Source organism: Babylonia areolata, chromosome 8 (assembly GCF_041734735.1).
Source record: "Babylonia areolata isolate BAREFJ2019XMU chromosome 8, ASM4173473v1, whole genome shotgun sequence".
Taxonomy (NCBI): Eukaryota; Metazoa; Mollusca; class Gastropoda; order Neogastropoda; family Buccinidae; genus Babylonia; species Babylonia areolata.
This window is the reverse complement of record NC_134883.1, coordinates 14,357,706-14,370,214: the sequence shown is the minus strand read 5'-3', so window position 1 is coordinate 14,370,214 and position 12,509 is coordinate 14,357,706. Positions and strand designations below refer to the sequence as shown.

The 12,509-nt window shown below is 44.0% G+C and overlaps 1 protein-coding gene across 1 annotated transcript in view; it reads left to right on the top strand.

The window, feature by feature from the left end:
- The first annotated feature begins 6,434 nt into the window (after positions 1 to 6,434).
- The window catches only part of LOC143284560 (cadherin EGF LAG seven-pass G-type receptor 2-like), a 64,059-nt gene continuing 57,984 nt past the window's right edge, over positions 6,435 to 12,509 (top strand). Inside the window, 2 exon segments of the mRNA XM_076591349.1 lie at positions 6,435 to 7,774; positions 7,776 to 10,512. Of these exon segments, the coding sequence (XP_076447464.1) occupies positions 6,848 to 7,774; positions 7,776 to 10,512 (3,664 nt within the window). The 5' untranslated portion in view covers positions 6,435 to 6,847.

Below are 12,509 nucleotides of genomic sequence, written 5' to 3'. Positions count from 1 at the left end.
TTCATAACATGGGAAATGCTGGGAGACGACTTGCTCTCAGTATGTACGCAATGACTTGAAGCCATCATTGGTGGACTCATTGGACAGTGATTTTTCTGAATACATTTTTGTTCAGTGCCATCTTGGGCAACAGGAGAGCTTGACCTTAGGGCTGATTTATAGAAGTCCTGGTACCCCAGATGAGAACAATCGTAAAGAGAATGAACTGCTTCAAAAAGCAACAACACATGCTTCAGGTCAGCTCTTGGTCATGGGCGATTTTAACTATCCAGAGACTGATTGGATACTTGAACAGAGCAGGACTGGTCCAGAGCATGCAGCATCTGTGTTTCTGAGAGCAACTAAAGACTGCTTCCTCATGCAGCACCAACTTGAACCTACTCATCGCTACCGAGAGGGACGGAAAAGTCCAATGTCTTGGACCTTGTGTTCACTAACACTGACGATCTTATTTCTGAGATTACTACGTTGGCTGGCTTAGGCAAGAGTGACCATATGATGTTGTTGATGTTTCTTACCAGCATAAGTGAGCGACAACCGTGTACTCAGCGCTTCAACTTCCATGGAACGCATTATGATGTGCTGAAAGCCGACAAGAACTGACTGGTATAAAATGGGAGAAAGAACTTCAGAACCGCATGTCTGCAAATGAGGCTTGGTATGCTATTAGAGAGAAGATACTTAGTGCCATTAATAAAGCACGCCAAAGTCCTGGACTACTGGTAGAAGGGCCCGGGGCAGGTGCTGGATGGACAGAGGAACACTGGCTTCAGTAAGGAAAAAACACAAACTTTTTAGGAGGTGGCAGGAGACCAAAGAGGGCAAAGACTACGTGGAAGTAGAGCGAGGAAAGCGTGTAGGAAGGCTCAGAAAAGGCTAGAGGGCAAGGTGGCAGAAGAAGCAAATAAGAACCCAAAAGCATTTTGGCAGTATGTGAAGTCTAAGACGTCCACAACTGAGAACGGGATTAGCTGATCTTACGAAGCAGGATGGGTCTAAGACTTCTAGAGATGAGAAAAAAGCAGAACTCTTGAATAACTTCTTCCAAAGCGTCTTTACAAAGGAGGGTCATGAACCAGTGCCAGAGCCAAGTTGGGAACTGGGGCAGGGAGAATTAACAGACTTTGAGATATCAGAGGCTGAAGTTCACAAGTTGTTGGGCCGTCATGTTGGGAAAGCGGCAGGGCCTGATGGCATTCCCCCTCTCATTCTCGCTGTGGCAGCAGAGGAGCTGACAGTCCATATAACGCATTTGTTCCGATTGTCACTAAGCACGGGCCTGATCCCAGAGGAGTGGAAAAGGGCACTGGTCACACCCAGGCTGTTTTCAAGAAAGGCAGCAGAGCTAAAGCTAGTAACTACACTGAGGCCTGTGAGCCTAACGTGCATCATGTGTAAGCTGATGGAAAAGCTGATAGGGGCAAAAGTCTTGAAGCACTTGCTGGATAATAACTTGATTACTGAGAATCAGCATGGCTTTGTGCCGCCGGGCCGTTCGTGTATCACACAGCTGTTAGAAGTGATGGACATGTGGACTGATGTATTGGACGAGGGAGGCTCGACTGATTTGCCACGGTGTAGCCGGGCCAGTATACTTTTTAAATCACACAGAATAAAGTACAAAATCAGCACTCTGTGTTATAAATGTATTCACAAATCTGCCCCTTACGCTTCTTCCTATCTCTGTGGCTGCCTTCACCTCTACACTCTAACGCGGTCTCTACGATCGGCTTCGGATTAACTCTGTTTACGCATACCCAGATTCAAACACTCGACTGTTGGCCGCCGTTCTTTCTCAGGCTGTCTATGGACCTTGCAACTGGAATGAACTTCCTCTTTCGCCGGCTCAGTTCGTCAGGTCTCCGCACTCAGCTCTTTCAAGCCTGGCCATAAAACCTACCTCTTCCCAAAATAGCCTCCTCGGCTTTCCTGCCTCTTCCTTGTCTTCAGTTTCTCCAGTTGTGCATGTGTGTGATTCACTGGGGCGAAAGCGCATTGATTTGTCCGTCTGCACAAGATTCAGCGCAATATGAATATCATTATTATCATTATTATTATCATTATTATTATCATAAATCAATTAAAGTGACGCTTCAAGTGTTTTTTTCTCCTTCAGTTTTTGTTGTTGTTGTTGTTCTTGTTTGTTTGTTCAGTTTGTTTTTTCAAGTTGTTTTTTTTTTGTTTGTGTGTTTTGTTTTGGGGTTTTTTTTGGTGTGTGTTTTTTTTTGTTTTTTTTTTTTTTTTTCCTGGGTTTATTTCGCCGGACGCCTCACTTTGGTTGCTGTAGTATATATTATTATATACGGTCATCAAACGTAAATTGCACTCAGTGCAGTTACATTGAAACTCCGTCTGTTGTGTTTTCCCAGATTTTCGCTGCTCCCGTTCTTCCTTTGATTTCTCTATCAGTCTTTGATTTCAAGTTGTTTTATCAATTTCTGTTCACATTTTTTGCATATTTGTCAGTATGATCTTCTTCTTCTTCGAGTCTTTCCGTTACACGACCAACATCGACTTGCCGATGATTCTGTCGTGGTTGTTGCATACGGGGTATTTTCGTGTCTCCATATCCCACCGAACACTGACATGGATTACAGGATTGACGTGCGTATTTGATCTTCTGCGTGTGTATACACACGAAGGGGGTTCAGGCACTAGCAGGACTGCACATATGTTGACCTGGGAGATGGGAAAAATCTCCACCCTTCACCCACCAGGCGCCGTTACCGAGATTCGAACCCAAGACCCTCAGATTGAAAGTCCAGCGCTTTAACGGCACCTGGCTATTAAGCCCCGGCCCTGATCGACCATCAGGGTCTCCAGAACAAACACTGAGATTTCACAGAGAGACTGATTCACGGATACCAGACTGTATAACCATATACTTCTATATGACCGTGGCTGAGAATTTATGTGGCGATTACTCGGCTGTCTCAGTGAACCAGTGATGAAAAATTCCCCTTGAAAACGGACTGGAGTATCATTGCCTCAAGTACATGGCGGGGGTAAAAACGGTCATACACGTAAAAGCCCACTCGTGCATAAAAACTAAAAACTAAAGGTGAACGTGGGAGTCGCAGGCGACGAAAGAAGGAGAGGGATAAACTGAAGACAGCACAGTGTGCCTTTTATGAGAGACAAGCACAGACGGACGGGCGGCTGTCGAAAAACGGGACCGAACCTGCGACACGGCTGGACTCAAGTGAAATAAACGTGGACGAAGCTCACTGTCACGGTGTGTGGCTTTGACGGATCTATACGGTTTGCAGCACGGTCCGTTATTCCAACAAGCACGGTGATGTTTAACAGAGCATGAAAGGTGCTCTAATGTGCCTTCAGTCCCGTTTCGTCGTTGTTTGTACACGTTGCTGCTTCAGTTCTTCTGCCGTGGCCTGTTGGCGGATCAGCCGTTATGTTGGCGTTCACTGTAACTTGCCAAGTTCATGGAGGCCTAAAAGCCATGCGCGGGGACGTTTAGAATCACGGCCACTGCTTTTTCAAGCAAAACTTTACTAGCGCCGCGGGAAACTGACACAGTAGTCCCGATCGAGAATGAATGGAGGTAGCCGGGGCTTTACTGAAAAACATCTGCGAACTGGGGAAAATGCAGAATATTTGACTGAGGCAACATGCCTGTCATATTTTCCTCCAGCACGGTCAACCTTGACTGAATGTCTTACACTGATATGGGTGTGTGTGTGCCGGTGTGCCTGTCAGTGTGTGTGTGTGTGTGTGTGTGTGTGTGTGTGTGTGTGTGTGTGTGTGTGTGTGTGCAGTGCCACTGATATGTGTGTGCCGTGCCATATGTGTGTCAGTGTACGCACGCGCGCGTGTGTCAGTCACTGAGTGTAATATGCCGTGCCTCGGTGTGTGTGTGTGTGTGTGTGTGTGTGTGTGTGTTTTATCAGTTTATTATTTATTTATTTATGTACGCTTATCTATTATTTATTTACCTTTTTTTTTCTTTTTTTTCTCTAGGCCTGACTAAGCGCGTTGGGTTAGGCTGCTGGTCAGGCATCTGCTTGGCAGATGTGGTGTAGAGTATATGGATTTGTCCGAACGCAGTGACGCCTCCTTGAGCTACTGAAACTGAAACTGTGTGTGTCACGGTGTGTGTATGTGTGTGTATGTGAGTGCGTGTGTGCATGTATCCGACGACTGAGTCAGTGTGTGTGTGTCAGTGTGTGTGTGTGTGTGTGTGTGTGTGTGTGTGTACCATTGCAGTCACGTTCACGGTGTGTTCCCCGTGTGTGTCACTGTGTGTGTCTGTGCCACGGTGTGTATATGTGTGCGGTGCAGTGTGCTCCGGTGTCAGTGTATGCGTGTGCGCGTGTCCGCCGAGTGTGCCGGACGGTGTGTGTATGTTTGTCAGTGTCTCAATGCGTGTGTCACCGACTGAGTCCCGCGGTGTTACTGAAAGTTTCTCAGTGCCCGATGTGTGTCAGTGTGTGTGTGTGTGTGTGTGTGTGTGTGTGTGACGGTGTGTGTGTGTGTGAGTGTCGCGTCACGGTGCGTCAGTGTGTGTGTGTGTGTGTGTGTGTGTGTGTGTGAGTGAGTGTGTATGTGTGTGTGTGTGTGTGTGTGTGTGTGTGTGAGAGTGTGTGACGGTGTGTGTGTGTGTGTGTGTGTGTGTGTGTGTGTGTGTGCGCGCGCGCGCGCGCGCGCCAGCGTGTGTGTGTCAGTGTGTCAGTGTCACTGAGTGTGTGTGTGCGCGTGTGTGTATGTGTGTGTGTGTGTGCCGTGTGTGTCCGCGTGTCTCCGACGTCCGTGTCACGGTGTGTGTGCATGTCTGTGTCAGTCCGACTGAAGTGTGTGTGTGTGTGTGTGTGTGTGTGTCTAATGACGGTCAATGTCTGTGTCTCACTGAGTGTGTGCGGCTGACGGCGGAATCCGCCGCAGCCGGTGCGGGGGTGACTCCGGCAGTACTGAGAATCATCGGCAGCGGCTGCCGTGATGTCTGCCAGTTTGGTCGGGATCAGCGGTTCAGTAAACTGGGCTCTGATTGACGCCTGCAGTGCCCGCGATCGTCGTCAACTTGAAGTTAATGATCCGCCCTGACGTTGACTGCCGGACTGACCACTGACTGTGACTCAGTGATCATGTCGTCAGTACAGTACTATTCACAATATTTCAAGTCAAAGTCAAACTAAGTTTCGCTCTGTTGCTTGCATAATATCTGTTCTGAGTCTTGGTGGCACCGATTCATTTGTTACCCCGCAACGAGGCTGAGATATAGCAGTAGCCGCTACTTGAATCCGCTCGGAACTATTTTACTCAATTACGCCGGAGACTTTGACACTTCGGTATACTGGACTCATATAGGCCTACCCGGGCCGGTACCTGGCCCGGCCGTGACTGAAATGAAATTCAAAGAACCGCAGATCACACTGGCAAAATCAGTATACTGACTGTATTATCATGATAAAACAATTTTCATGCAACCAATTCATACAACTTAACTCTCTCCATACGAACGGCGAAAGAGACGACGTTAACAGCGTTTCACCCCAATTACCACCATCAAAATATTGCAAGTGGAAGGCTGTTATACTGAAGAGGTGAATGTTGACAAAGAATACCACAATTCTGACGACGGAAGCTAAAGGGTGGGTCATTCAGACACCCACTGGACATCCGAGGGGTCTGTGTAGAGGAGAAGAGAGGACTGGCCGTACTGAGTGAGTTAATACTAACCATCGTACGGCCAGTTCTTAAATTCAGGCTATCGTTTTGTCACAGTTGACTTCGGAACTGAGGCGACAATTGTCTCAGTCACTAAACTGACAATACTGACCAACACCATTTCAAGTCTTTTATAGTGATATGAATAGCTGGCCTTCTGCTGCGTTTACGATAAGCTTCATGCGCCTGGTGATATTTTGTACATTAATTTTAAAAAAAAGAAGAGATAATAATGACAGTACTACCACATCAGTGTCCAGCAGCCCTTTTCCTCCCCCCGGCCCTGCCCCCCTCCCCCCCCCGATCCTGACCTTCCCTTCCCTTCCCTCGGCTACGAACAAGGAATCGCACCTGTTGACATGTGCACAAAAGAAGGTGGGGGAGGTACCTATAACGAAAACGCACACACACGCACAGAACACACGCGCGCACGCATAGGCTACGATCGAATGACTGCTCGGGTATGTATGTGAAAGACATCGACGGCACAGAGACCTCGTCCCCTGAACACCTTTTGTGTGGTCACATGACCAAGCTTTTTATTGGCTGTTTTATTTTCCTCCCTAAGCTCCAAGTAACTGCAATCGTGATTTAAAGAATAGTTCGTTTTATCTACGCGTATTACATATATCAGAAGTGAAGAACAAAATTAACATTTCTTTTTCATTTTGATGACATTGCCGAACATAATGTTCTTTGAAGCAATATATTGGCGTGTGCAGCAGAGGGAGGTAAAAAGATTGGCGTTAACACAACAGCCATATTCAAGCAGGAAGAACGGCATGCACAAACTGGATTTAAGAAATTCACTGCCAGAGCTCTTTTGCAGCATCTTCATCTGATAAATGTAAGGTATGAGTCGCTGAATCATGTAGATTTTGAAAAGAAAACAGCCGGATTCTGTAGGTTTATGACATTTGGAGGGCAGCGGCAGTCGGGTCCAAGCCCGGCAGATATTGTCGTCTGCGTTCGTCAACTGTGCAGTCGACGGCTTTGGGGACTGAATGTGTGAGTCAGGCAGCTTCTATGATCTCGAAGACTAATCAGCTCCTCTTGAACCAAAACGAGAGACACAGTAGCAGAAGATTTAGATTCACCAGTCAGTGTCTCTGGCGATTGACATTAAGGTTTATTATGAACAGCGGAAGGTCTGAGACGTCTTAAAATGGGACTGTTAACGTGCTGTTGTGACCTGACACCCGATCCTTCGCACTCACCTCGGTCTTGCACCCGACTGAGGACACTATGGGGTAACTCAAGAACTCTCTTGAGCGGCCGTGGACTAGGACTGTGCTTGGTGTTGACGTTTTTGATTCTTCAATGTGTGAACACTGGCAATGCTTTTGAAGTTCATGTGTTTAGTGACGATTCCTCTGGAAGTGACGATTCCAGAGGAAGTGTCCCGGTTTTCAATGCCTCATTGGGACACAACTGGAGTTACTATGTGGATTTCAATACAAGTCAGCCCACTCTCCAGCTTTTTCAGCTAGATTCCAGCACAGGAGTACTTTACTGGAGAGGGAAGACACAATGTTCCAGGCTCCATGATAATCCATTCAAACTGAACATTGTGTCAAGGACTTGGCAGTGGTCATCGCAGGCCAGTTCGAACTCCACTATTGTGCCATACTCAGTATTTGTGAATGGATGTAGACAGTCTCACAGAACTTTGAAATACAAGCGTTTAAAGGATGATGTGCATCAAATTGAAATCAGGAGTAAACTGCTTGAATCTGATTGCATCCCACCACTGACATATCTCATGAACATAAACAGTTTTCTTCCTCAAACCATTCGTCAGTGTCAGATTTATGTTGATCTCCCAGTGTCATCCCCTGTCATTTTTAATGACAATCATGTGTTCACAACTGCTGTAAAAATGTGCTTTATAGAGGGACATATTGTGGTCAGATTTTCAATATCTGTTTTTTGTGATCAGTCTCAAGAATTTGACGTGCCATTCAGACTCAGCATAACACCTTACTCTAAAGTTACTCATGCAGTCCACAGGCGATCACGACGAGCTGCAAACAATCAGCCACAATTTGACCCAACTAAATACATTGAGCATGTGAAAGAAGAACAGCCCCCAGGGTGTGCAGGTGGTCACAATCACTGCAACTGACACAGATACAGAAGGAGCAGGGACTCTGACCTACAGCATGAGACCAACAAGAGATGTCCTCAGTCAGAGCAGGTTTGTCATCAATCCACTAACGGGGACCATTAACACAACTGTCAAACTTGATCGTGAGACGATTAGGGCTCATTACTTTTTAGTTACAGCAACAGATCATGGAGTCCCAGTTAAATCTGCCACAGCCTCATTGACCATCATAGTTGATGACGTTAATGATCATGCCCCACAGTTTAACAAACAAGTTTTCAACGTCTCAGTTTCTGAGAACCAAGCTGTGGACTATCCTGTTCTGACTGTACAGGCAACAGATAAAGATTTTGGTGACAATTCCATAATTCGATACAACATTCTGAATCCAGGAAGCCCCAATGATGCCTTTAAGATTGACCCAGTGCATGGGGAAATATCTACCATGCAAGAATTAGACCGTGAATCACATCAGCATTATCAGCTGCTCATCCAAGCAGTTGACCAAGGCGATTTCAGTGAAAGAAAATCATCCACTGCTACTGTGAATATTACTATAACTGATGACAATGACAATGCTCCTGTGTTTTCCGAAACATCCTACAGAATCAACATAAGAGAAGATCAAGCTGCGAGCAATTCTAATCCCATCCTACAAGTGACAGCAACTGATGCAGATGATGGAGAAAATGCAGATATTCTGTATCAGCTCTCAGGAAACAACCATGAAAAATTTCACATTGATGCCAACAATGGTAAAATCTACCTGGTTGAGGAGCTTGACTATGAATATGAAGAAAAATATCAGCTGACAGTTCGGGCTGAAGATCAAGCCATTCAGTCAATGAGATTGAGAGGGACGGCATCTGTTTTAGTGCACGTAATTGATGTGAATGACAATGCACCTTTTTTTACATCTTTATCCTACACAGCAGACGTTGTAGAAAACAGTGATCCTGGTGCAAGCATTATTCAAGTTCAAGCAGTTGACAGAGACAGTGGACAGAATTCAGAACTGTCCTACAGTTTTGTCAGCAGCAATGACAATCAGTCTATACCTGTTGTTATTGACTCATTGTCGGGTTGGATCACAACCAGTGGCAAGATTGACCGTGAGCACAGGCAAGAATATTCATTGGTCGTTAAAGTAGTAGATAATGGCAGTCCGAAGCTTTCAGCTACTACATCTGTGACAATTGGTATACGTGACATCAATGACAATGCTCCAGTGTTCACGAGCAGGATTTATGATGCCTCAGTGTCTGAAGAAGCAAACATTGGTGATGAAGTCATTCGAGTCACAGCTGAAGATCAAGATGAAGGTGAAAATGCCAGAGTTCATTATGAAATTACATCAGGCAATATTGGAGACGCTTTTCTAATGATTTCCAGTCAGGGACTGATCACTGTCAAAAAGAAATTAGATGCCAGACAGAACAATCGCTATGCCCTGACTGTCATTGCTACAGATAATGGTGGTAGAAAGGACACTGCCCAGGTCTTCATAAATATCACCGACACCAACAGATATGCCCCAGAATTCCAGGCTACTCCATTTCAGTTTGCTGTGGATGAAAACATTCCAATTGGAACAAGTGTCTTCAAGGTAAGAGCCATTGATCGTGACAGAGGAGAAAATGCTCGTATCACGTATTCCTTACATCCAGGGGTAAAAGCCTTTGCAATCGACCCAAACACTGGTGAGATTACAACAAGAGTCACACTAAACAGAGAAAGTCAGCCTGCCTACATGCTTAGAGTGACAGCCACAGACAATGGAAAGCCTCAGCTCCAAGACAGTGAAACAATTGATGTTACCATTAATGATGAGAATGACAACAAACCAGAATTTTCAGAAACAATTTATTCTGGAGATATAAGTGAAGATGCATTGCCAGGAGAGTCGGTGCTACAGATCAGAGCTCGAGACTATGACAAAGATGCAAACGGTCAAGTGTTCTACACCTTTAAAGGTGGAAATGATGGGAATGGTGATTTCAGTATTGACAGTGCACTTGGTATGATCCGGGTTGCCAAATACTTAGATAGGGAAAGAATTCCAAATTATGAGTTGGTTGCTCTTGCCGTTGACCGGGGAACACCTCCACAGTCTTCTTCTGTTATTGTGCGCATCAAAGTGAATGATGTGAATGACAACCATCCTCAGTTTGAAGCAAGTGAACTTAATGTCTACATTGCTGAAAACAGTCCAATTGGATCAACAGTAGCTCAGATCACTGCTGTTGACCCAGATGAAGGCATTAATGCTCTGGTAGAATACAGCTTTGCTGGAGGCCCAGATGTGGACTCTTTCCAGCTCTCTGGAAGAAGAGGGGAACCAGCCATCATCACCACTCTTATCCCATTAGATTATGAATCAGACAAGAAACGCTATGAAGTCATTCTCCGAGCTGCATCAGAGACACAGTTCTCGACAACAACAGTATTCATCAATGTGCGTGATGTCAATGATAACACTCCAAAGCTGCAAGACTTCTCCATCATCTACAATAATTATGGTGGAAGCTTTCCACGTGAGCCCATTGGGCGAATTCCTGCATTTGACCCAGATGTCTCAGACCAGGAATTACTTGTATACAAGATTGTCTCTGGGAATGAAGCTGGTTTGCTGGAACTGAACGTGTCTACAGGGGAGATCAAACTGGACAGTCGACTTGACTCTGATGTGCCAAGGAATGGAACCTTCAAAGTGAGCGTATCAGGTAAGAAAGCATATCTCTCAAACTTAGTCTAAGAAGTTGTGCTGTTGTCTGGATATTTTGATTCTTCTGTCATTTCCTCATTTCTGTCTGCCTATTATTTGACAGATCTCTCTAACGATGAGATACCTCCATCCTCTTCAATTGTAGTCTTTTGAAAATGATTATAATTGTACTCTTTTAAACATGGTTAAATGTTTAAAGTCCATGCCTTTCTCTGTTCTCGATCCTACATCCCTTCCCCCCTCCAGCATCCTTGAACAACTTGTTCTCATAGAATATATTTTTCAGTGGGCATGCACACACAAAAAATATGCATGTATGGAAACATATATCTGTATTCTTGCAGCACCCACACATTGGCACAGACAGTTGAGATGCACACAGTGACACACACACACACAATACACACAACACACACACACAAACAACACACACTGCACACATGCACACACACACACACGCACATAATACACACACACATGTATGAACGTGTGTGCGCGCTCGCACACACACACACACACACACACACACACACAGAGGCTCTCTATTTCTCCCACTCCGTCACTAAACTTGCTATCTCTAGTGGGGAAAGAACTTTCTTTGTGTTTGATTGAATAGTTTTAGATTATTCATGTTGTGTCAGTAAATGTTATTACTTTTAAAGTGTAACTCAGTTACTAATTCAGTTATTGATAGTGAATAATAGTTTATGAAAACTATAATTTAAAAGAAAATTTGATTTAACAGTTAACTACAGTGCAAAGTAAAGCATAGTTCAAATATATTTTATTTGATTATTGAAGAGGTTTGACTGTCTTTAACAGTTTAAGATTGTCCCAGCATCAAGAGAAATTTGTTTTAGCTAGCATGTTGTGTTAGCTCAGATTCAAAAAAAGAAAAAGAAAACAAATCCTTTGGTGGTAGCATTATGTAGAAAAGGGATAAGGAGATTTTGCTTGCTTCATAAGTTCATTGTTTTGACTGCTACAAAAGGTGGAAAGGCCTTTCAGCTCATTTGTTTACTGTCCACAGACCAAAGCTGTATTAATAACTTAATAAGTGTAACTGGTGATTAGTATGTAAAGCTGAAAATAAGGAAATTGGTTATGATCATCAGTAAAATGGTTTATGAAGCATGAACTGATGAAGTATATTTGTTTTAAAATGTGGCCAGTGCATGTATCTGATGACATGTTCTGTACAACTTTTTTTTCCCAATGATCTCAGAAGTTTTTGTTACAGAGAATATTCTCATTACCGGTATATCCAGTATATAATATTGAATTTAATGTTTATTGTGAACGTTGATTGCACCAACCAGCAGGGTAAACTTGTACAGTTGTAGAACTTTGTACTACTTCAGTACTTGTAGGAAGTCAGTTACACATGTATCCAGTCATTTTATTGCAGGTTTCAGTGTATGTATACATGTATGTAATAAATTATACAGATTTCTTTTAGTAAACAAAACAAACTTAACAAGTTAAAGTCTGTTGGCATTTGGCAGACAAAACTGGGTCATCAGGACTAAAAACATGTTGCATAGTAAGGCAACAATACCAAACCACAGCAGATTTAAAAACAAGTTTGTTTAAATTGGTGAATAATGAAAAAACAGGGCACAATTTGTGAATTGCTGTGATACTTCAGCAAGAAAACATAATTTTGCTGATAAGGGCATTTCTTAACATTTTTAACAACCAAAAGCAATATATATACCTTCATGATATTGTTCAAAAACAGAACAAAGATTAAGTGTGCAGTAGAATTTCAGGTGTTCAAAACGTGTGTTATACATGTGTGCCCCCTCCCTGTTCCATTGTAAAGTGACCCCTGAACTTTACGAGCAGGAGCTGTTGACAGTCATTTCTGGGCTTGTCCTCCCTTTTCTTTTTCCATGTTTCTTTGCTCTCTCTGTCTGTCTGTCTGTCTGTCTGTCTATCTGTCTCTCTCTCTCTATCTCAATCTCTCTGTCTCTGTTGTGTGTAAGTGTGTGC